Here is a 23966-nt window from a genome sequence, read left to right on the forward strand (position 1 = left end):
GTGGGTGCCCAGAAGGGACGGTGCCCACCCCAGCCCGGGGTGTGCATCACGGTGGGATGTGGGTCCACCTGAGTCTCCATCGTCCTGCTGAGGCTGTGGAGCTTGTGTGCTGCTTGGGGAGCAGGGCCAGCTGGTCACCCCATGCTCCCTCGGGCAACACTGGCTCTCATTGACCTAACTTCCTTCTGAGTGAACTCGTATTAGACAACTCATCACAAAGCCCCAAGGCTGGGCCACCACGGTGGTGACAGCAGGTTGTGGGGGAGCGGTCACACTATGCTCGCAGCCTCAGGGGGTGACCTGCAGCCCTGTTAGATAACTAGAATAAATAGCCAGGAGTGCTGCATCCTAACAAGTCCCCTAAGAGCATGGGCACCAGGGCTGTTGTAAGCAAACTGGGGCAAAGTTTCCCGTTCATGTTGGCTGCCCCACCTCCTCACCCACAGTCACCTGGACGAGTATTTCAGGAGACTGAAGCCAGGTTCTGGGCACATGGATGGGGTAAATGGGAATAGAATTGACCCCAAGGTCTCTTCGGCCGAGCAACTCCACATACGCATCCGGAGGGGGCATGTTGTTCTGATTCACATAAGGAAGCTTATAGACTAGTAAGCCACCTAGCAGACATGGGTCTGCATCTAAAGACAGGCCACTTCCAAATCCCCACCTGATGTGCCACCTTTGATCAAGGCTGGTGGACTCGCCTGTCTCCCCACACTGCCTCACCATTGTCCCCTCCATCGCTCAGGATCACACCCCTCCTTTCCTTCCTCCGAGTGCATGCCCAGCCTCACCTGCAGCAGCTTCTGGGCTGAGCCTTGACACCTGTCCTCCAGGCGCTGGATGTGACTCTCGAGTTCACGTCTCTTGCGCTCCAGACTGGCCTCACTGTCCCTCAGAGCCTTCAGAGTCTGCTCGTTCTCCTTCTCCAGTCTCCACAGGAAGGACTTCTCCTCCTCCTGCAGGAACCTGTGCAGCTCCTTGAAGTCATCCTGGATTTTCTGTTTCTGAAGTTCCATCTGCCTCTGGAGTCAAAAAGGGTGTTCAGAAGAAGGTGACAACCCGTGTCACCAGAGACAGTTGAGTGATCAACAAAGTGTGGGGCACAGACACAGCGGAACACTTTTAGCCATGAAAAGGACGGGATTTTGACGCGAGCTACTACATGAACAGGCTCTGAAGACAGGATGTTGAGTGAAATAAGCCAGACACAAAAGGACACGTGCTGTGTGATACCACTTATGCAAGTGACCTAGAGTGGTCACATCATAGAGACGGAAAGAAGAATAGAGGTTGCCAGGGGCTGGGAGGAGGGCTTGAGGAGTTAGAGTTAAATGGGGACAGAGTTTCAGTTTGGGATGAAGAAAATTTCTGGAGATGGATGGTGGTGATGGCTGCACAACAATATAGAAGTACTTACTGCTTCTGAGCTGGGCACTTAAAAATGATGAAAATGGTAGATTTTGTGTTATGGATACTTTAACGCACATACCAGAGAAAGTTTGCTCAACTGCCATGAAATTATTTTCCCGTGAGCCATCGAGCTGGAAGAATGTCCCCAGCTCTGTGCTGCAGTCACACCTGGGAGGCACTCAGGTGCAGGAGACAGGGTCATGGACCTCTGTGGTCATCTGATATGTTTCCTTGTTTTTCAGCCAAGAGGCAGGTGCAAGGAGGGGCAGGAGCACTGGACAATGTAACCAGGGGACTAGGGTCGAGGCCAACGCTCTGTTATAAAGATGAAAGGAGTCCGGATGAGGGATGTGAGAAGGCTGGTCTGAGTCTGGGGAATTTCCTGGAGCAATAGCTTATAATGAGCATCACACCAAGACTGCACGTTAGGACAGCCAGGCCAGTAGGATGTTCCGGGTTCTCATCAGGGGACATCAGGGTGGCAAGATTTTATCCCAATTAGCTGGAAATGTTTATCACCAGCCCAGGGTCCACTTAATCATCCCAATGTGTAAAACCAACCTAAACCAAATGATGTATTCTGTAGGACTCGGCTTTAATTATGGGAGATGCAGAATTGGAATTTTCACTAGTGCCTTTGTGGTTTGCGTGGTGTTTCAGTGACTGTGATGTTGGGGTACGAGGGTCATGGATGGTGTTTTCATTAGTTATCATCGAGGCCCTGCCCCCACGGGATCCCAGAAATGAGGGGAGTAGCAGTGTCCTCTGAGAGGTCACAGTGAACATTCGTCAGGACAGAGGTGGGGAGAGACCTGTGACCCAGGCACAATGGCTCGCCGGCCAGCCAGTGATGGGTCACGTAACTGTTTCCCTGAAGGAATGCATGTCTGACCATGGAAATAGTTAGAGACCCAGAGCCTGCTGTGTTAAGGGTGTGGGCTCTTGCAACAGACGTGATTGTCCTTATAAATGAAACACACGTCCTTTATCATATAGGAGATGACTCAGTGACTGTCCACCTGCACTTGGTTCCTGAGCCTGTGAGGCTGAGAGTGGCACCTGTGCAGTGGTAAATGTGCCAAGGTGCTGAGGTTGAGGCCTTCAGACTAGGAAGGTCCTTGGAGGTGCTGAGAATCTGAAACCCGTTGAGGACAGCTCTAGGTGAACAGATGCACCCACGCTGCCTCTCCTGACTGAGGGGTCGGGAATCCTAGCCAATGATTACTGACACACTGAAGGGTAAGAGACAGATTCTCAAAGATGCAGACAATGAAGGGCATAAACATGAATCAGGGCTTCTTGTTGGGGTTCCACCTGTTCGGTCTGGTTTAGTGGGAACCAACCCCATGTGCCCAATCCACCCCTCTGCCTAAGCTCTATGGGGGAAAAGAGCTTGAGACCAATAAACCCCGATTCTTACGTTCCATTCAGTTATTTGCTTTGGCAGCAATGCTTTCCGATTCATACACTCCTTTTCCAGTTGTCTCATATTTGTCACAGCTTTCTGGAGCTCTTCCTGGAGGAAAATGGGGTGAACAAAGTCGATTCAGTTTGGCAGCTCCTCACTGGGCACCCAGGGGAACCCTAGTTGCCCGAGGCTGTTGGGATGACGCTAGATGTTTACTGAGTCCTCACACTGTGCGGGGAGCCTGCTGAGGGCTGTATGTGCAGGGACATATCTGATGCCCTTGACACCCCTGAGCACTGGTAGGGCTCTGACGTCATTCAGTGCTGCAGAAACTGAGGCTGAGGAAGGGGTTGTGACTTGCCCAAGGGGCTACAACTGGTAGGTCATTGAACTGTGATTCCAGTGTCACCTGCTGAGGCCTAGCCCCCACTCCCAGCGTGCCAGGGAGACGTGGCACAGAGCACGATACTCATCTAAGAGAAGATTTGATAAAATAGTGTGCTGACCTGGATGTGGCCTGCACTCAGGCACACTGTGGCACACGGGGGGTTAGTTGAGTCAAGGACTCTGGATGACACTGTTAGAAGCAGTGGGGGAGGAGGGGTGCTCAAATCCCAATGAAGGATGGTCCCGTGAAGCCAACTTAGAAAGAGTTAGTGTCCGTATTAAGCTTTCTGGTTATTTTTAAAATAGTTTCTCACGTTCTCAAGGAAAGCAGTTTGAAGCTGATCCAGAATGCTACTTGAGGTCCAAACTGAAACAACAAGGTCCTGTCGTCTGTCACCCACCAGCACACTCACCAAGTGCCCCGTGCTGGCGAGAAAGGGCTGTGATGCTTGTTAGCAAAGGGCTGCTTTTTTTGGTCCCCATTTACCGAAGAGGACACACAGACACTAAATAACTGGCTGAGAGTTACCCATCAAGTCAGGGGCAGAGCTAAGATTTCAAAGCCACCAGTCCGACTCCTGAGGCTCAGAACCATCCCCCTGTGCTGTCCCTTTTCTGGCAACCAGGTGGGAAATGTCTCCATTTCTGTAATAAGCTGCTTGTGGAGTTTGAGGAAGGGCTGCCCAGGGACGGGTTCTCATGGATGCCCAGGACAGTGATATAAGACCATTCGGGCTTGTGACGGGACGAAATAGGAGCCCTCTTTGGGGATATTTTCTTCAGATGTGGACAGGGCAGAGAAGGAGTAAGACAGCAGGACGGTGTCCTCAGCCCACGGCCCCACAGCCAAGGTCAGCTTCCTCACGGTCATTTCCACGCCCTTCACCCCCTTCCTGAATCTTGCTCAAAACGGCCCGCCCACCTCTTCCAGGAATGATCAGAATCTTTTCCTTGACATTCCTTCTATGGTGTCACTGCCAGGAGGCTCTTCTCAGTGTCAACCTTCACTCTGCACATGCCAGTCCCCCGAGGCCAGGACCACTCTAGGCAGGACTTGGACCTGAGCTGGTACCTGCCTCTCAGGTAGGATCAGTCAGCACAAACCCATGACTGTGCCTTTGCCCTGTGGTCCACTCGGTTGGGTCACCCTCACTGCCATCTACACTATGATGAATTTTTGTGTGGCCTTCAGGAGTCACGTCTCCACCACCCACACCAGAAGCCTCCAGGCAGTTATTTCTGCTGGTCTTCCCTGGGTTGTCTGCGGGACGCCTGAAAGTTGGTGACTTTGTCCCCTGTGGTGCCTGGAATCTCACACACAGTGTGAGGCAATCGAGTGCATGGGTGTGGGTTTGGGAACATTGTTCTAGAGCTGGGAGAAGGTTCTCACAGCAGGGGTAGACAGGGACGAGTCAGACCATTCCACGTGAGGTCATGTGAGGTCAGGATAGACAGTGGGAACTTGACCAGGGAGGACCCATCCTTAGCCATTTTCCAGAAGTGTGACATGAGGAAAACCATCGTTCAGGTTGCAATCTTAGGGTTCAGCTGGATGACCTCAGGTCTGCGGAGAAATGGCATTGGGGACCCACCAAAACCCCGTCCCAGGCCCACACGCTCACCTTGTAGCCTGAGCACGCGTCCTCCACGAGCGTGGTGTTGTGCCACATGTGCTGTAGTGACCGCTCACAGCGCCAGCAGATGAATTCTTCGTCATCCTCACAGAACAGGTGCAGCTTCTCCCCGTGCTCCTTGCACGTCATCTCCTGGTCCAGCTCCTTTATGATCTCAATGAGGTTCCCCAGCTGCGTGTTGGGCCGCAGGCTTGTCCTGCGGAATGGAGCTTGACACTGGGGACAGGGGTGCTGGCGCAGATTTGGCTGCTGGTGACCGAGGTTGTCCAGGAAGCCCTCTATGCACCGCTGGCAGAAGCTGTCTCCACAGCTGATGCTCTGCGGCTCAGTCATCAGGCTCAGGCAGATGGAGCAGGTGGCTTCCTCCCTCATCCTCTCGGTGGCTGTGGCTGAGGCCATGGCTTCTCCTGAAAACCTCCAGGATCAGACCCAGAGGCAGAGAGGGAGCCGCCAGAACCCCCACAGGGACAGAAGCACTCGTCACCTGGGCTGTGGTGCCACTGTCCCCCAGGTCCCGAGGTCTTCTCTCTAGACAGAAGGAATGTACTGGGACTCAGAAGGGGCATGACATGGGGCTGTGCTGTGACCATCGTGTGGCCACTTCAATTTATTGAAACAACATCAGATTCAAAGTTCAGCTTCTCAGTCGCACTAGCCACACCCCCATCATGACAGGACAGTCCAGACATAGAATCTTCCATCGCTGCTGCAAGGTTTCTGGACCAAGTTCCGAGAGAGACAGAGACAGAGACAGAGACAGAGACAGAGAGACTGAAAGAGAGAGAGAGAGAGAGAGAGAGAGAGAGAGAGAGAGAGAGAGAGAGAGCTCACTGAGGTTATGTGAACCTACCAATCCTGATCAACATCAAGAATAATTAGTTCCTGAATCATGTCTTTACAACTGGTGGTGACACTTAGGTGACCAGTGTTTCATGGAGGATTCCATCACATGATCACATCACTTGCACCCGCACCCCCACCTTATAAGAACAGATACACCATGTTAATAGTCTCATGGGGACCCCAGCTGGGTGACAATGGAGGTAGACAGGCCACCAGATGAATGTGTTTGTTGTGTTGTGATCCTCCCTGATGGAGGGAAAGAGAGCTGAGGATGAGGGAGTGACAGTGTCTCCAGCACCTGCCAAGCAGACAGGGGAGGAGGGACCAGGATCAAAGGGTGTTCTCGGGGACCCCAGCCCTGCCCCCATTCCCACACCAGACAACGTGAGAACCGACAATGGTGGAATTAGAAACAAGAATTTGACAATAGTTACTGGAGCCCCTGTTTCCTTCTAACTAGAAGGACCCGTGGCTCCATGGTGGGTGATTTCCAAGGACAGCGGGCTCCTCTGTGGCAGGGGGGCTGTGCCCTCAGGAAGCCCCGGGGTGCCCTGCTGGGCCTGCTCTCCCCCCACATCCTGGATGCACTGAGATTTGTCTGCATGGAGCCTGGGGAAAGTGAAAGCAGACATGGTGACAGTGACTGCCCAGGACATGTCCTCACTTTTCAGCTCCTGGAGGCACCCTCCCTGCCACCTGCCTCCAGCCTTAGCTGTCGTGTCCTCCCACACGCTCTGGCCCGGCCCTTTCCCACTACCTGGACACTGCAGAGGGTCACACACGAGCTGGAGTTCCGGGGAGCTGCCAGTCCCGATGAGCAAGACCAGGAAGTTAACTCAGATTGGAGGAAACTCAGAAACGTAACTTGTGGGGGTGGGGCTGTGAGGAGGGGTGGAACCAGTGAACTGCCACAATCTTTTTTACTCAGTCCGGAAAGCAGGCAGAGGGTCAGGAAATATCCTTCTCTCACAGCGATGAGTAAGGGACAGCTTGATCACCAGGAAGCTGCTTTGTGTCCCCAGCACAATGTTGGGGTCAGGAAGCCTGTGCAGCTCACAGAGTCGGACTTGAGACTTTTTTGCTTCTGTCTACCAACCCCTCGTGATCCATCAGCCTTCTGGTTTGTGTTCTATTTTGCTATTTTGAGGTTGCTTACTTTTCAATATCTGCTCTGAATGGGGTGGTAAGAAAGGGATGGAAGGAACTACTGGGGTCGCAGAACTGGCTCCAGCCTGTCTCTGTCCTCTGGTCCTGTTGCTGTGTCTCATGTCCCCCCGCATCCCTCTGCAGGATTCAGATACTTCCCAGGACACTCAGCGATGGTCAGCAAGCAGCCACGAGCCACTGATGACCCAGCTGGGACCCCAGGGCCAACACTCTGCTCTGAGTCCAGTGCAGAAAGGGCTGTGAGCTTGGGGGCAAGAACTGTGACTGAGCTCCTGTCTCTCCTGTTCAACACAGGAGCTGAAGGACTGTCCCTGCCCAGTTCAGAGCTGTGATTTATGGGGCAACCAGATAACTGCCTCAAAGTGAGAGCTGGCCACATGCGTAGCTGTAGGTGTAAGATGCATTTACAATAAATACACGTATGACAGAGGTTTGCACAGGAAATAACATCTGCAGTGGCAGAGGAGCCAGTCAGAGACGCACAGCTACCAGCAGGAGTCAGGCGTGGACCCTGCAAGCTGCCTGGGACCAACGTTCCCCTCGCCTGGCTAGTTCAGTGCTGACCCTGGCAATCCTGTGGAAATCTGTGCTCAGGGCAGCACAGAGGCGACTGGTGGGACTTGGGCCCTGCACATCCTGCTGGGCGGCAGCTCAAGCTGGAGGCAGAATTGTGAAACAGGATCCTCTCTTCCCACCCACACGGGAGCCTCTTCAGCACTGCCCCCTCCCGGGAGCTCACAGAGTCTCTGCCACGGTGTCGGCCGGTGCCTCGTAAGCCCTGGCATGTGCTGTGGGCAGACCCCGCACAGGACACGCCTGAGGCAGCCAGCATGCAGGAAGTGGACACAGCCGCCGAGTCCCTGAGCCGGTGAGGGCTCCTTGTACAATAGATGCCCACGCCCTTCATCTCTGTGGCTGTGACACTGGACCCAGGCGCAGCTCATCCCAAATGTGTCCTGTGAAAGGATCGGGAAAAGGAAGCAAGTGAAAGCCAAGAAATATATAAATAAACAACCACTGCCAATAAAAGCACCACGGGCTCTGTGCCATGCCAGCTGCCCACCTGGCACCTGTGTCCTGTGACATTAAGGAGGTACGGTCTGTGCAGACAGCTGCAGGTCCTACAAGGTGACAGGGGCTGCAATGAACCTGCACAGGTATGTTCCCTGAAGGTGGGTGTAGGGAGAGACCAGTAAGGGTTGCCCCTCTCCGACCCCCCAGTAGGAAATGCACCCCTTTAATCAGTGAGACTGGGCTTGGCCCTGTGAGTCTGGGATGCAGAAAACTAGACACCCACAGCCAGCGGGTAATCAGAGTCTCCTTAAAAAAGATGTGTTTGTAGGCGTATATTTAGGATAGAAAAACATCAGATGCAAATTGCATGGTAACGATTATAACATGTCAAATAAATTAGGGACCACTGGATTGTTTTGTTTCTTTTTTTTCAATTCTAAAATTTCCATTTGGTCTTCTTTACATCTTCTATTTCTTTGCTAGACTTTGTGTCTTTTCAGTCTGAAATTTCAAGAGCATTTTCTGTTGTTGGAGCATTTATTTTAAAATAGCTGCTTTAAATCTAGTCAGAAAATTCTAACATCTGTGTCCCCTAAGTACATTTTGGCATCTGTGACCCTCTTTACCTACAAAGAGGCCGCCATTTTCCCAATCCTTATTCATCTACTTCTCCCACTAAACAGAAATATACCATCTTTGTTATTTATTAAATTCTTATACAGTAGGAACTGATTCTAAACTCTTATTTTTTTCTACTGAGCTCACCATAGAAATCATACACCTTTCTTCATTCTACTCATTAATTTATATGCTTCTTTCTTTTGTGAGTGGAACAGTCTTCTCGTTTCCTTTTTCAGGTCTTACTGCTCAGAAGGAAGAAATGTACTGGTATGTTTTATCTAGGGAACTTATCAATTTCTACAATTATTTCTACTCTCTTTACTCATTAGAGTCCCTTGAGTTTTTTCTAGTCATCAGCAAATAAATCATTTTATTTTTTGTTTTCCTTAATGTGAATACTAAGCATTTCATTTTCTTTTTGTAGTACATTTGCTAAGAATTCCCAATGCGAAGTTGAATACAAATGTTAGCAGGAATCACTCTTCAGTTCTTGGTTTTAATTAATATGGTATTAAGTGTTTGTCTTTCTGGATATTTGCAGTTAATATTTGGTATCTACATTATGCTTAAATAGTTACATTTATTTCTATTTTACTTTTTTTTTTTTGCTTAAACAACTAACGTTTATTTTTCACAGTTCCGGAGGCCAGGAGTCTGAATTCAGGGCGCCAGTATGGTGAGTTCTTGGTGAGGGTCCCCTTCCTGGTTATGTCCTCACATGGTCTTTCCCTGGTGTATGCATGGAAGGAGAGAGAGAGAGAGAGAGAGAGAGAGAGAGAGAGAGAGAGAGAGGAAGCGAGACAAGGCCCTATTTTACTTTGTTAAAAGATTTGAATGGCTGCTAAATTTTTTCATGTATTGATATAATCCTATGGTGCTTCTGTTCTTTCTTTGACAAGTTTTGGGGAGGAAAGAGTTGAGTTGAGGTGGAGCTATACATTTGGGAGTCAGTGGTATATGGATTGTCCTTAAAGCCACGAGACTGGGTGAGGTCACCGAGGGAGCAACTGAGGTAGAGAAGAGTAGAACTATATTGCATGTTCCTTGTGCTGCATTCGCTACTAGTTCAGAAGCACACGTCCAGAATTTAGCAGTGGCGGGACTGGACTGAGCCGGGTGGAAGAGGAGGCAGAAAAGTGACTGTGATACTGGGAAAGACGATGTATCAGGAGAGCAGCAGTGAACTTGGAGAGAAAGCGATGGTGTAAGAGATGATTACGAGGTGGAAACAACTGCTTAGATGTGGGGATGAGAGAGGTTGCACAGCCAAGAACGATAGCAGAGTTTTTAACTGGAGCGAGCAGTTCCCTTCACGAAGAGGGGGGACGCTGAAACAAGCCGACATGGAGAGCAGGTGGGTGTCAGGTCATGTGTTCACAGCGACTTCCTAGAGTGACAAGAGTAGAGGACCTGGGGGGTGTCAGCCCAGGTGCAGTCAGAAATCAGAAACCACACTAAAATTTAGCATAAAGAATTTGATGGGAATGCTATGTCTTCTGGTCTTAGTAGAGTGGCCTCGTGTAGTAGGTGTGCTGTTGGGTCCAGTGGCGCAGTCTTTCTGGTCACCTGAGCCACGCACTCCAGGTGAGTCCCTTGTGTGGGTTGTGTGTGCCCTCCTCTTGTAGCTGAGCCTTGGTTGATAATTGCACATCAATGTGAGGGACTGACTCTTGGGCTCGCTGGTTGTGAGGACTGGTCTTCATTACAGTGGAAGAGTTGTTGTGCAGGGGCTGAGCCTACAGAACAGGATCAGCCTCAGCAGGGCTCTGGTGCCTGTGCAATCCGCCCCTTGGGTGTGTCGTCCTTGAAGGTGGCTGGTGATGTTCCAGCTTGTTTTGAAGGTGGGCTCTGGGTCGTCAGGCTCAGGACCACCCTGGAGGGGATCACTGTAGGTCTACATCAGCCACAGCCCGTGCCTCACCCGGAGTCACCCAGCAGGAGCCAGAGAGAGATCCACAGATGGCCGCCACTCATGCTGTGCTGGAAGCACCTTGAGGGGCCAAGCCGGTATTCAAGATCAGCTGCCGCTAGTGCTGGCTTAGGGCTGCTCAGCCAGAGGTACAGGGCACGCTCAAGACAGATGCTGCTTGTCTGGGTTTTATGAACCTTTGAGAGAGCCTAGGAAAGTGCAGCTTGAGCCAAGGCAGGCGGTCTGCATGAAAAAGCCACTGAAAGCAGCGTGGTGTGCCTGAAAGTTGGGTGGGGCCAGGTCTCCAATTCCCAGGGCGGGGAAAATGAACCACAGAGTCTCAGATATGGTGACCACCTGTGCCTGTCTGCCAAGAATGGGGAAAACTCAGCCAAGAAACAATGGCCTCCACCAGCTCCCCCCGTCCAGGAGAATGCCTTTTCTCCAGCCCCTGCCTCAAGCCAGATAACTCAACTCCCCACCATGTGTTCCTGCCACCTTTCCAGCTGCTGCTTCAGCGCTGGAGTTCAGAGCGAGTGACTCCATTGGTGGGTAAGTCCCTGCGCTGTGTCTTTAAGAGGAGCGCCTGTGAGTTCAGCTGCACCTCGTCTCATTCAGTCACAATCTCTACTGGTTTTCACAACCAACATTTATGGGGACTTCTCTCCACGGCACTGGAACCCTGGGCTGGAATCTTTCGCTCCTCTGGCGGATGGGGTGGGGACCCCCCACAGCCAAAATAGCCCTCCCCAACTTTAATTGTCACAGGCAGGTGTGAGACCGGCCTGTTCATCATCTATGACCTTCCAATCAGTCTGGAGGTGCTTCTTCTGCACGTCCTTAGTTAAAAGGCTTCAGTTCAGCTTGATTTTCGGCGATTCTCAATAGCGCGTTTTATTTTATTTTTTATAGATCAGTTGTAATTTTGATGTGGTTCTGAGGGAAGGTAAGCATAGCGTTTACCGACTGTGACATCTTGGCTGTCTTTCTCAATTTTTACTTCTTTTATGTTTATTATTCTTCCATGCAATTCTCAAAGGTTTAATTTGTTAATAAATTTCTATTCTTTAGTTGAAGGTTTATTTTGTCCTCACCCTCTCTTGTTCAGTAATCTAAGTGTTTTAGGATGTAGAATTTCCTCTGAGCAGAATACTCTACTCTAGGCCCTGTCTGTATATGGGGCCTCCCCTCACTGGGCAGACACACCTGAGTCAGACAGGGCTGTAGGAGGCTTCGAGGGAGAGATGAACTTAACACAATGTCCAGATTGTGCCTTCACTTCTGTGTGAAGGTGGGGGGGGGGTCTCTCAGTCGTTCAGTGGGTCAGAGGCTCATAAGTGAGTCAGTGCTTGCACCATAAGGACAGGGGACAAATAACACAGCGGTTCCTTGTGTAAAGAGAACAAAATATTTTTTTCTCTACCCATCTTAGTTTCTTTAACTAAGGCCCTGGACATTTGACTAAAAAAAGCCAGATAAATAATAGAAAAATAGAACTTTATTAGCATGTTATGACATAATAGAATATATATTAGTCTCTGCCCCCAGTTCCTGGCACAGAGCTCATGAAACCCCTGTAATTTTCTAAGTGATAAAAGCACGAGGAGCATCTTTTGTTGTAATATTTGGTCTTCAACTCTGGTTGCTGGTATGGATTTCCTAAATTTCTTGCATTTTCCTGGGTGATAGGAGCATCTTTTATTCTAATGAGGCCACTCTGGGTTGGGCTCCTGTGTGGCTTCAGGTGGGCTGGTCACCAGGAATTCCCAGCCATGATTAGAAGCTTGGAACGTTCAGCTCTACTCCCCACCTTTCAGGGAGGAAGGAGGACCTGAGGATTAACTTAACGATTAATCATGCCTACATGATGAGGCCTCCCTAAAAATCCAAAAGTACAGGGTTTAGAGAGCTTCTGGGAAGGTGAACACATCCACGTGCCAGGTGGCGGCCACCTCCCAGCTCCACAGGGACAGAAGCTCTTGTCCTAGTGACCCTTCTGGACTTCGTCCTCTGTATCTTTTCATCTGGATGCTCATCAGTCTCATTTGTCATATTCTTTACTAACAATCAACCAGTAAACAAAGTATTTCTCTGAGTGTTGTGAGCTGTCCTGGCAAATGATTGAACCCTAAGAGGGGTCATGGAAACCTCCAATTTATACCCCATCAGTCAGAACCAGAGTGACAACCGGGACTTGTGACTGGTATCTGAGGTGGGGGTGGGCAGCGACAGTCTTGTGGGTCTGAACCCTTAACCTGTGGGGTCTGTCTGACTCCAGTTAGTGTCAGAGTTGAATTGAATTGTAGGACACCCAAGTTGGTGTGTGAAAAATACCTTCATCTGTGGTGTCAGAAGTGGAGTGCTGTGAGTGTGTTCACAGTAAGAGAGCCGAGGAGAAACAGGCCGCTTTTCCTGGGCACCTGTGTACAGGTGGAGATGCTCTGACATCAGCAACTCAGAGCAGAGGGTGGGACTTGGGCTTATACAGCATCATAACAAAAAACAGGATTTTTAGAGAAGTAACAAGATAAAAATGACTTCCTAGCTTGCAAATGTGGGAAGACTGACATGGGGAAAGTAATAGTAAATAAGGGCTGGTTTTCACAAGGTTTGTCCTGTAGGTTCCTCGGGTGCTGTGTCTGGGTTGATAACAGTGTAGCGGTGTGTCTGGTGATTAGCTTGTGTCTTTCCTGGTACAGAGAAGAGGGGGGACACTTTACAACTTCATGTCCTGCTTTTAGGCAAATAGGGGAGGACAAAGAGGTTTTCTTGTTTCTGTTTTTTCTCATCTGCCTTAGCCCAATATAGATGTTATGCCCAAGTGACATATGTGGGGTGGTGTATTATGCTGCTCTTCACTTTTGAGTTATGCCCAGCTTCTCTCAATCTGTCTAGGAGAACTTATGATGCTGGGGATGTGAGAGATAGCCTGACCTCTTCCATGTCTTCCTCTGATGGAGGTGGAGGCCCACCATGCTCCAACAACTGGAAACCACTCATTTGCCTTATTTCCCCTGTTTCTAGAGAAAGGAAGTGAGAGAAATGCAACATTGATGAAAATCACATTTTATATCAACCAGCAACTATCATAACGTTTAGTGATTTTGTCACATGTTTTAGTCATCATTAATATTGTGTGTTTTTTGGAGACTTCATCATGGTGCTGTCATTAGCCAACTCAGGTCTGATGATTTGGGTTTGACATGGAATGTACTTTTCTACCTCAACCCATGTATAGTTAAGGTCTATTGGTTCTTATCTGAATCATAATCTACACGGCCAGCAACTATGACCATGGTACCTATTGACTGAGATTAGAAATATTTCAAGACAGTGGTGCTAGTACAGTCTAGAGAACATCAGCTTCTATTTCAGGACTGTGTCCTCCAGCAAACTTCTTTTTCACCCACTTCATCTCCTCCTCCTTCGCAGCATCTCACTCTAAGCCCATTCTCAGTCTTCTCTCACACTTGGCTTGGTTTCTGCCAGGTCTGACAGCCTCTGCACTCACCACCACTCAGAACTATGGCTCAGGATATTCAACAACGCATCAGTGTGCACAGGAGTCACTGCTCTGTTCATTTCCTGCAGCAAGCGGAGACTTGCAGCTTCCCCTCATCCCCACACGAGTTCCAATGGCGTGAAATGAACTGGGAGGACTCAGACCTGACCTCTCGGTCACCCTGCTGGTCACCCAAGGACTGTCGGAAATCAGAGCTCTGACCCCATGGAAGGGTGATGGAGAGGACAAGTCTGTACACTGTGATTATCTTGCTTCCCTCCAGACTGACCAGTTGTGTTGTTTCACAGTCCTTACATCTATTCATTCAATGCAGATTATTAGGGACCCACGAAAGGCCCCGCCCTCACTGTTCTACATACAAGGAAATAGCGGTAAGAAAACAGAACAAATTGTGCCTCACAGGATTCATATTATTTTCTCGATGCTGGTTAAGCCAAGAAGGAGACAGCACCTTTCTTTACTCATCTGGGGGAGGCAGGGACAGAGGAGAAGAGGGATAAACCCGGAAATAGGGCCGCAGCGTCCCCGAGAAGGAGGCCCTGGGAAAGGTGAAGATGTGGGAGGGTGTGGTCATGTTGTAAAAGGAGACGACTCCCGCCTCATAGTCCAGGAAAACCCCCACAAGCAGGGGCTGCTTCCTTAGGGAAAGGAGAGTGGGAAAGCACGTCATCGCCCAGTAGCCTACCTTCATCACCATCCTGATGGCCCAGAACCCAGACTGGGGGTTCCTCCACTTGTTAGTATCCCTCTGCACGTTTTTCATACAAAGTCCTAACTCCCACTGAGTCCCTTCTCCCACATACACTTCAAAGTAATGTCGTCCCGAGGTGAAGCTGTTGCGACCCAGAATACAGGGGTAGGTGGTAAGTCTCCTGCGAGAAATATTTTGGGGGATACGATGAGTCACTTGTCTCTGATCCTCAGATAGGATTAGGTCACAATGAGCTGTATCTGAATCCAGAGTCACGTTGACTGAAAGAAAAGAAAAGAACATAATGTTGTCACCAAGAGCACAGCTAACTCAAAATAAAACCAGCCTGCGCTCAGATTTGAGCTTTGTCTCTGACAGGCAGTGTGAGCCCAGGCAGGTCATCCCTTGAGCCTGACTTTTGTGATATAGAAGTAGGAATGATCACACCTGTTTCACGGGTTGGTGGAGGATCGAATGAGCACATGTGTGCTTCGTGCCTGGAGAAGGTCCTCACGTACCTTGATAGCCTCTTAACAACTGCCTCACACCAAAGTAAAGCTCAGATACATCACAGGCAGTCTGAATCTTTAAAGACGGGGCCACTGGCATGTCCAGCATCACAGCTGAGCTCCTAAAATAAGCAGAGGCCGGGCACTTCTTAGCGGTGCGTCCCATCAGCTCTGTGTCCCCATGCCCTTCCTCCTGCATTCCTACAACACTCACCTGCTCAAAGCGCCCTTCACGCCCTACAGAGAAAAAAGATGAAAGGTGAGTGTGGGGACATCAGGATTCCAGGAAGCCTGGCACCTGGGTCCACCCTCTAGGAATACTCCTTCCAAAGGAATGAAGAGAAGGGTCTGGCCTTGGGCATCGTGGGTGCCCAGAAGGGACGGTGCCCACCCCAGCCCGGGGTGTGCATCACGGTGGGATGTGGGTCCACCTGAGTCTCCATCGTCCTGCTGAGGCTGTGGAGCTTGTGTGCTGCTTGGGGAGCAGGGCCAGCTGGTCACCCCATGCTCCCTCGGGCAACACTGGCTCTCATTGACCTAACTTCCTTCTGAGTGAACTCGTATTAGACAACTCATCACAAAGCCCCAAGGCTGGGCCACCACGGTGGTGACAGCAGGTTGTGGGGGAGCGGTCACACTATGCTCGCAGCCTCAGGGGGTGACCTGCAGCCCTGTTAGATAACTAGAATAAATAGCCAGGAGTGCTGCATCCTAACAAGTCCCCTAAGAGCATGGGCACCAGGGCTGTTGTAAGCAAACTGGGGCAAAGTTTCCCGTTCATGTTGGCTGCCCCACCTCCTCACCCACAGTCACCTGGACGAGTATTTCAGGAGACTGAAGCCAGGTTCTGGGCACATGGATGGGGTAAATGGGAATAGAATTGACCCCAAGGTCTCTTCGGCCGAGCAACTCCACATACGCATCCGGAGGGGGCATGTTGTTCTGATTCACATAAGGAAGCTTATAGACTAGTAAGCCACCTAGCAGACATGGGTCTGCATCTAAAGACAGGCCACTTCCAAATCCCCACCTGATGTGCCACCTTTGATCAAGGCTGGTGGACTCGCCTGTCTCCCCACACTGCCTCACCATTGTCCCCTCCATCGCTCAGGATCACACCCCTCCTTTCCTTCCTCCGAGTGCATGCCCAGCCTCACCTGCAGCAGCTTCTGGGCTGAGCCTTGACACCTGTCCTCCAGGCGCTGGATGTGACTCTCGAGTTCACGTCTCTTGCGCTCCAGACTGGCCTCACTGTCCCTCAGAGCCTTCAGAGTCTGCTCGTTCTCCTTCTCCAGTCTCCACAGGAAGGACTTCTCCTCCTCCTGCAGGAACCTGTGCAGCTCCTTGAAGTCATCCTGGATTTTCTGTTTCTGAAGTTCCATCTGCCTCTGGAGTCAAAAAGGGTGTTCAGAAGAAGGTGACAACCCGTGTCACCAGAGACAGTTGAGTGATCAACAAAGTGTGGGGCACAGACACAGCGGAACACTTTTAGCCATGAAAAGGACGGGATTTTGACGCGAGCTACTACATGAACAGGCTCTGAAGACAGGATGTTGAGTGAAATAAGCCAGACACAAAAGGACACGTGCTGTGTGATACCACTTATGCAAGTGACCTAGAGTGGTCACATCATAGAGACGGAAAGAAGAATAGAGGTTGCCAGGGGCTGGGAGGAGGGCTTGAGGAGTTAGAGTTAAATGGGGACAGAGTTTCAGTTTGGGATGAAGAAAATTTCTGGAGATGGATGGTGGTGATGGCTGCACAACAATATAGAAGTACTTACTGCTTCTGAGCTGGGCACTTAAAAATGATGAAAATGGTAGATTTTGTGTTATGGATACTTTAACGCACATACCAGAGAAAGTTTGCTCAACTGCCATGAAATTATTTTCCCGTGAGCCATCGAGCTGGAAGAATGTCCCCAGCTCTGTGCTGCAGTCACACCTGGGAGGCACTCAGGTGCAGGAGACAGGGTCATGGACCTCTGTGGTCATCTGATATGTTTCCTTGTTTTTCAGCCAAGAGGCAGGTGCAAGGAGGGGCAGGAGCACTGGACAATGTAACCAGGGGACTAGGGTCGAGGCCAACGCTCTGTTATAAAGATGAAAGGAGTCCGGATGAGGGATGTGAGAAGGCTGGTCTGAGTCTGGGGAATTTCCTGGAGCAATAGCTTATAATGAGCATCACACCAAGACTGCACGTTAGGACAGCCAGGCCAGTAGGATGTTCCGGGTTCTCATCAGGGGACATCAGGGTGGCAAGATTTTATCCCAATTAGCTGGAAATGTTTATCACCAGCCCAGGGTCCACTTAATCATCCCAATGTGTAAAACCAACCTAAACCAAATGATGTATTCTGTAGGACTCGGCTTTAATTATGGGAGATGCAGAATTGGAATTTTCACTAGTGCCTTTGTGGTTTGCGTGGTGTTTCAGTGACTGTGATGTTGGGGTACGAGGGTCATGGATGGTGTTTTCATTAGTTATCATCGAGGCCCTGCCCCCACGGGATCCCAGAAATGAGGGGAGTAGCAGTGTCCTCTGAGAGGTCACAGTGAACATTCGTCAGGACAGAGGTGGGGAGAGACCTGTGACCCAGGCACAATGGCTCGCCGGCCAGCCAGTGATGGGTCACGTAACTATTTCCCTGAAGGAATGCATGTCTGACCATGGAAATAGTTAGAGACCCAGAGCCTGCTGTGTTAAGGGTGTGGGCTCTTGCAACAGACGTGATTGTCCTTATAAATGAAACACACGTCCTTTATCATATAGGAGATGACTCAGTGACTGTCCACCTGCACTTGGTTCCTGAGCCTGTGAGGCTGAGAGTGGCACCTGTGCAGTGGTAAATGTGCCAAGGTGCTGAGGTTGAGGCCTTCAGACTAGGAAGGTCCTTGGAGGTGCTGAGAATCTGAAACCCGTTGAGGACAGCTCTAGGTGAACAGATGCACCCACGCTGCCTCTCCTGACTGAGGGGTCGGGAATCCTAGCCAATGATTACTGACACACTGAAGGGTAAGAGACAGATTCTCAAAGATGCAGACAATGAAGGGCATAAACATGAATCAGGGCTTCTTGTTGGGGTTCCACCTGTTCGGTCTGGTTTAGTGGGAACCAACCCCATGTGCCCAATCCACCCCTCTGCCTAAGCTCTATGGGGGAAAAGAGCTTGAGACCAATAAACCCCGATTCTTACGTTCCATTCAGTTATTTGCTTTGGCAGCAATGCTTTCCGATTCATACACTCCTTTTCCAGTTGTCTCATATTTGTCACAGCTTTCTGGAGCTCTTCCTGGAGGAAAATGGGGTGAACAAAGTCGATTCAGTTTGGCAGCTCCTCACTGGGCACCCAGGGGGACCCTAGCCATCTGAGACTGTGGGAATGACGCTGGATGTTTACCAAGTCCTCACACTGTGTGAGGAGCCTGCTGAGGGCTGTATGTGCAGGGACATATCTGACGCCCTTGACACCCCTGAGCACTGGTAGGGCTCTGACGTCATTCAGTGCTGCAGAAACTGAGGCTGAGGAAGGGGTTCCATGACTTGCCCAAGGGGTACAGCCAGGAGATCGTTGGACTGCGAGCCCAACATCACCTGCTGAGGTCTAGCCTCCCACGTCCATCCTGCCAGGGGGAAGTGGCACAGAACACGATAATGATTATCTAAGAGAGGATTTGATAGAACAGTGTGCTGACCCGGACATGGCCTACACTCTGGCACACAGTGGCACACTGGGGGTTAGGTGAGACAAGGACTCTGGATGACTCTATTAGAATCATTTGGTGGAGGTGGGGCGCTCTGGTACCTTTTGAAGGATGGTCCCGTGAAGCCTAAAACGAGTTAGTGTCCATATCACGCTTTCTGGTTATTTTTCAAAATAGTTTCTCATGTTCTCATGAAAGCAGCTTGAAGCTGAACCAGATTGGTAGTCGAGGTCCAAACTGAAAGAATGAGCTCCTGTCCTCTGTCGCCCCACCAGCACACTCACCAAGTGCCCCGTGCTGGCGAGAAAGGGCTGTGATGCTTGTTAGCAAAGGGCTGCTGTTGTCTCCAGTTACAGATGGGAATGCAGACACTAAATAACTGGCTGAGAGTTACCCATCGCGTCAGGGGCAGAGCTAAGATTTCAAGCCCACCAGTCCGACTCCTGAGGCTCAGCACCATCCCCCCCCCCCCATGCTGTCCCTTTTCCACCTACCTGTTGGGAAATGTCCCCGTTCCTGTTATGAGCTACCTGTTGAGTTTGAGGAAGGGCTGCCCAGGGATGGGTCCTCTTGTACAGCCCAGGACCGTGATACAAGAGCACCTTGGCCTCGTAGGTGATGGACAAGACCCCTCGCTGGGGACATTTTCCTCAGATCTGGACATGGCAGAGGTGTAAGGCAGCAGGACAGTGTCCTCAGCTCACGCCGCCACAGCCAGGGTCAGCTTCCTCCATGGTCATTTCCACGTCCTTCACCCCCTTTCCTGATCTTGCTCAAAACCACCCCCTCCTCCCTCTTACAAAAATAATCAGAATTTTACTCCTTGACATTCCTTCTATGGTATCAGTGCCAGAAGGTTCTTTTCAGTGTCACCTTCACTCTGCACATGTAAGTTCCCGAGGCCAGGACCACTCTGGGCAGGACTTGGTGGTACCTGCCTCTCAGGCACGGTCAGTCAGCACAGCTCCCTCCACTGTGCCTTTGCCCTGTGGTCCCCCTCGGCTTGGGTCACCCTCACTTCCCTCCACACTTCTGTATATGGTGAATTTTTGTGTGGTCTTCAGGAGTCACGTCTCCACCACCCACACCAGAAGACTTTGGGTCATCCCTTCTGATGGTCTGCCCTGGTTTGTCTGCGGGACGCCTGAAAGTTAGTGTCTTTGTCCCCTGTGGCGCCTCGAATCTCACACGCAGTGTGAGGTAATCGAGTGTGTGGGTGTGGGTTTGGGACATTGTTCTAGAGCTGGGAGAAGGTCCTGCTGGGTGAGTGGACATAGATAAGTCTGACTGTCCCATGTGAGGTCACGTGAGATCAGGATGGACAGTGGGGACTTGACCAGGAGGACCCACCCTGAGCCATTTTCCAGAAGAGGGAGCTGGGGAAAGCCATCTTTCAGGGCGCAGGCTCGGGGGTCCATCTGGGTGGCCTCAGGACTGGGGAGCAATAACAGTGGGGACGCACCGAAGCCCTGTCCCGGGCCCACATGCTCACCTTGTAGCCTGAGCACGCGTCCTCCACGAGAACAATGGAGTGCCTCATGTGCTGTGGTGACCGCTCACAGCGCCAGCAGATGAATTCTTCATCGTCCTTACAGAACAGGTGCAGCTTCTCCCCGTGCTCCGTGCAGATCATCTCGTGATCCAGCCCCTTCATGGCCTCAATGAGGTTCCCCAGCTGCTTGTTGGGCCGCAGGCTCTTCTTGTGGAATGGAGCCCGGCACTGGGGACAGGGGTGCTGGCGCAGATTTGGCGGCTGGTTGTCCAGGAAGCCCTCTAAGCACCGCTTGCAGAAGCTGTGTCCACAGCTGATGCTCATCGGCTCGGTCATCAGGCTCAGGCAGATGGAGCAGGTGGCTTCCTCCCTCATCCTCTGGGTTGCTGTGGCTGAGGACATGGCTTCTGAAAACCTACAGGATCAGACCCAAAGGCAGAGAGGGAGCCGCCAGAACCCCCACAGGGACAGACGCACTCATCACCTGGGCTGCAGTGCCACTACCCCCAGGTCCCGAGGTCTTCTGCCTAGACAGAAGAAATAAACTGGGACTCAGAAGGGGCATGACACGGGGCTGTGCTGTGACCATTGTGTGGCCACTTCAATTTATTGAAACAACATTGGATTCAAATTCAGCTTCTCAGTCACACTAGACACATCCCCGTAATTACAGAACAGTCTAGACATAGAATCTTCTATCGCTGCTGCAAGTTTTCCTGGACCAAGTGAAGAGAGAGAGAGAGAGAGGGAGAGAGAGAGAGAGAGAGAGAGAGAGAGACAATGACCTCACTGAGGGCATGTGAAACCTTATCCTGATCAACATCAAGAATAATTAGTTTCTGAATTATGTCTTTACAACTGGTGGTGACACTAAGGTTACCAGTGTTTCATGGAGGATTCCATCACATGATCAAGTCACTTACACCCCACCCCCACCTTAGAAGAACACAGGCACCAGATTAACAGTGTCATGGGGACTCCAGAAAGGTGACAGTGGAAGTAGACAGGTTACCAGATGAATGTTTGTTGTCTTGTGTTTCTCCCTGAAGGAGGGAAAGAGAGCTGAGGATGAGGGGCTGACAGGGTCTCCAGCACCCGCCAAGCAGATGTGGGAGGGACCAGGATCAAGGGATTTGCTCCAGGACCCCAGCCCTGCCCCCCTGCCCACACCAGGCAGGTTAGAGAGGGAACCAACAACAACGGGGGAATTAGAAACAAAGATTTAACAACAGTTACTGGAGCCCTTATTTCCTCTAACAAGCAGGGTCTGTGGTTCAGGGCCAGAGAATATTACCTAAAGGCCTCTTTATGATTCTCAGGGACTGCTGGCTCCTGTGTGGCAGGGGGACTGTGCCCCTTCTGAGACCTTGGTGCCCTGCTGAGCCTGCTTTCCCCACTTCCTGGATGCCCTGAGATTTGTCTGCATGTGGCCTGGGGAAAGTGAAAGCAGACACAGCGACTGCCCAGGCCATGTCCTAATTTTCAGCTCCCAGAGGCACCCTCCCTGCCACCTGCCTCCACTCCCAGCTGTCCCAAAACCCTGGCCTGGCCTTTTCCTACTACCTGGACACCGCAGACGGTTTCACACGAACTGAAGTCCCCGGGGAGCTGCCAGTCCCAACAAAGCAGGACCAGGAAGTCAACTCAGACTACAGGAAACTCAGAAATGAAACTTGTGGGGGTGGGGCCATAGGGCGGTGCAGACAGGCGTGAACTACCCCAATATTTTGTAATCAGCTAGTCCTGAAAGGGGGCAGACGTTTGGAAAATATCCTTCTTACAGCAAGGAGAAAGGGACAGATTGATCACCAGGAAGCTGCTTTGTGTCCCCAGCACAATGTCGGGGTCAGGAAGCCTGTGCTGCTCACAGAGTCGGACTTGAGACTTTTTGCGTTTGCCACCAACCCCCTCGTGAATCATCAGCCTTCCAGCAGATGTTTTAGTTTGCTATTTTTAGGTTGTTTACTTTTTAATAACTGCTCTGAAGGGTGTGGGAAGATAGGGGTGGTAGGACCTACTGCAGTCGCAGGACTGGCTCCAGCCTGTCTGTGTCCTCTGGTCCTGTTGCTGTGTCTCATGTCCCCCCGTGTCCCTCTGCAGGATTCAGATACTTCCCAGGACACTCAGCAATGGTCAGCAAGCAGCCACGAGCCACTGATGACCCAGCTGGGACCCCAGGGCCAACACTCTGCTCTGAGTCCAGTGCAGAAAAGGCTGTGAGCTTGGGGACAAGAACTGCGACTCAGCTCCTGCCTCTCCTGTTCAATATAGAAGGCAAAGGACTGTCCCTGCCCAATTCAAGGCTGTGGTTTATGGGGAAACCAGATGACCACCTCCAAGTAAGAGCTTGTCACATGCGTAGCCACAGGTGTAAGATGCACTTCCAATAAATACACGTACAACAGGTGTTCACACAGGAAATAATATCCTCAGTGGCCAAGGGGCCTGACAGGGAGGCACAGCTCCCAGCAGGACTCAGGCGTGGACCCAGCCAGCTGCCTGGGACCTACGCTGGGCCTCTCACCTGGCTGGTCAGGTGCTGACCCTGGCGTTCCTGTGGAAAGCTGTGCTCAGGGCAGCACAGAGGGGCCTGGCAGTTCTTTGTCCCAGACACCGTCCTGCTGGGCGGCAGCTCAGGCTGGAGGCAGAATTGTGAATCAGGATCCTCTCTTCCCCCCACATGGGAGACTTGTCAGCACTGCCCCTCCTGGGAGCTCACAGAGCCTCTGCCACTGTGCCAGCCGGTGCCTCCTGGTGCCCTGGCACGTGCTGTGGGCAGACCCTGCACAGGCCATGCCTGACGCAGCCAGCACGCAGACAGCGGACACAGCCGCCCAGTCCCTGAGCCGGTGAGGGCTCCTTGTACAATAGATGCCCACGCCCTTCATCTCTGTGGCTGTGACACTGGACCCAGGTGCAGATCATCCCAAATTTGTCCTGCCAAAGGATCAGGAAAAGGAAGCAAGTGAAAGCCAAAAAATATATAAATGAACAACCACGAGCAACAAAGGCACCACATCACGACGGGCTCTGTGCCATGCCAGCTGCCCACCTGGCACCTGTGTCCTGTGACACGAAGGAGGCGCCGGTCCGTGCAGACAGCTGCAGGTCTCACAAGGTGACAGGGGCTGCAATGAGCCTCCAGAGGTATGTTCCCTGAAGGTGGGCACAGGGAGAGAACAGTAGGGGCTGCCCCCCCTGCCCCCCAGTACTGCGGGAGTCCAGCTCCCTCTGGTCCAGGGGTTTGTCACGTCCAGCGTGGCAAGGGCATACAGGTTTCTCTTAAGGGGCGACGCAGATTGAATAAGAGCAAGAGACAAAAGTAACATTAAGAGCAAGACCAAGGGACTCAGCCAGAGAAGACTGAGTGAGCCCAGAATCGGGTCAGCGCATAGCTTTTATTGAGAAATTTGAAAAGAAGTGAAACTGTTTTACTGCTGTCAATCAATTTGTAACCCCGTGACTTATGTGTGCCTTAAGACCTTTTCTATTAGCATTCCCTTTGTGTTCCAACACATCCTGTGCCTTCACACTTCCTCCACATAGCCCCAAGACACTGTTACTGTGTCCTCCCAGGGGAGATAACTATTATCATTCCAATAGGTCCCAGTCACCTGAGACACTCCCCGAGAGAGCTTTACAGATATCATT

At 51.2% G+C, this 23966-nt stretch overlaps 2 protein-coding genes and 1 long non-coding RNA gene across 6 annotated transcripts in view; 1 reads left to right on the forward strand and 2 right to left on the reverse strand.

Moving 5' to 3' along the window:
• Window positions 1-6513, reverse strand: part of LOC109377002 (E3 ubiquitin-protein ligase TRIM38-like) — a 22089-nt gene extending 15576 nt beyond the window's left edge. Inside the window, exons 1-4 of one of the 3 annotated variants that reach the window (XM_019633202.1) lie at window positions 6443-6513; window positions 4831-5370; window positions 2834-2929; window positions 795-1025 (exon numbers count right to left, since the gene is read on the reverse strand). In XM_019633202.1, coding sequence (XP_019488747.1) covers window positions 795-1025; window positions 2834-2929; window positions 4831-5241 — 738 coding nt within the window. In that variant the 5' untranslated portion in view covers window positions 5242-5370; window positions 6443-6513. The remainder of the gene's footprint in view (window positions 1-794; window positions 1026-2833; window positions 2930-4830; window positions 5371-6442) is intronic. The other 2 variants (XM_019633203.1, XM_019633204.1) reach the window with 2 other exon arrangements.
• LOC109377001 (E3 ubiquitin-protein ligase TRIM38-like) overlaps window positions 1-22243 on the reverse strand; it is a 24182-nt gene extending 1939 nt beyond the window's left edge. Inside the window, exons 1-8 of one of the 2 annotated variants that reach the window (XM_019633201.1) lie at window positions 21879-22243; window positions 20316-20842; window positions 18316-18411; window positions 16277-16507; window positions 15334-15356; window positions 15129-15241; window positions 14605-14891; window positions 11877-13416 (exon numbers count right to left, since the gene is read on the reverse strand). In XM_019633201.1, coding sequence (XP_019488746.1) covers window positions 13402-13416; window positions 14605-14891; window positions 15129-15241; window positions 15334-15356; window positions 16277-16507; window positions 18316-18411; window positions 20316-20717 — 1167 coding nt within the window. In that variant the 5' untranslated portion in view covers window positions 20718-20842; window positions 21879-22243 and the 3' untranslated portion in view covers window positions 11877-13401. Of the gene's footprint in view, window positions 1-11876; window positions 13417-14384; window positions 14892-15128; window positions 15242-15333; window positions 15357-16276; window positions 16508-18315; window positions 18412-20315; window positions 20843-21878 lie in introns of those variants that run through there. The other variant, XM_019633200.1, reaches the window with a different exon arrangement.
• LOC109377003 (uncharacterized) lies at window positions 6623-23614 on the forward strand. Its single transcript, XR_002122807.1, has 4 exons — window positions 6623-6805; window positions 6976-8009; window positions 9125-9163; window positions 22416-23614. It is a non-coding gene; the product is annotated as an uncharacterized LOC109377003 (long non-coding RNA).
• Window positions 23615-23966: the final 352 nt, after the last annotated feature.

This window comes from Hipposideros armiger, unplaced genomic scaffold (genome assembly GCF_001890085.2).
Source record: "Hipposideros armiger isolate ML-2016 unplaced genomic scaffold, ASM189008v1 scaffold_1256, whole genome shotgun sequence".
NCBI lineage: Eukaryota > Metazoa > Chordata > Mammalia > Chiroptera > Hipposideridae > Hipposideros > Hipposideros armiger.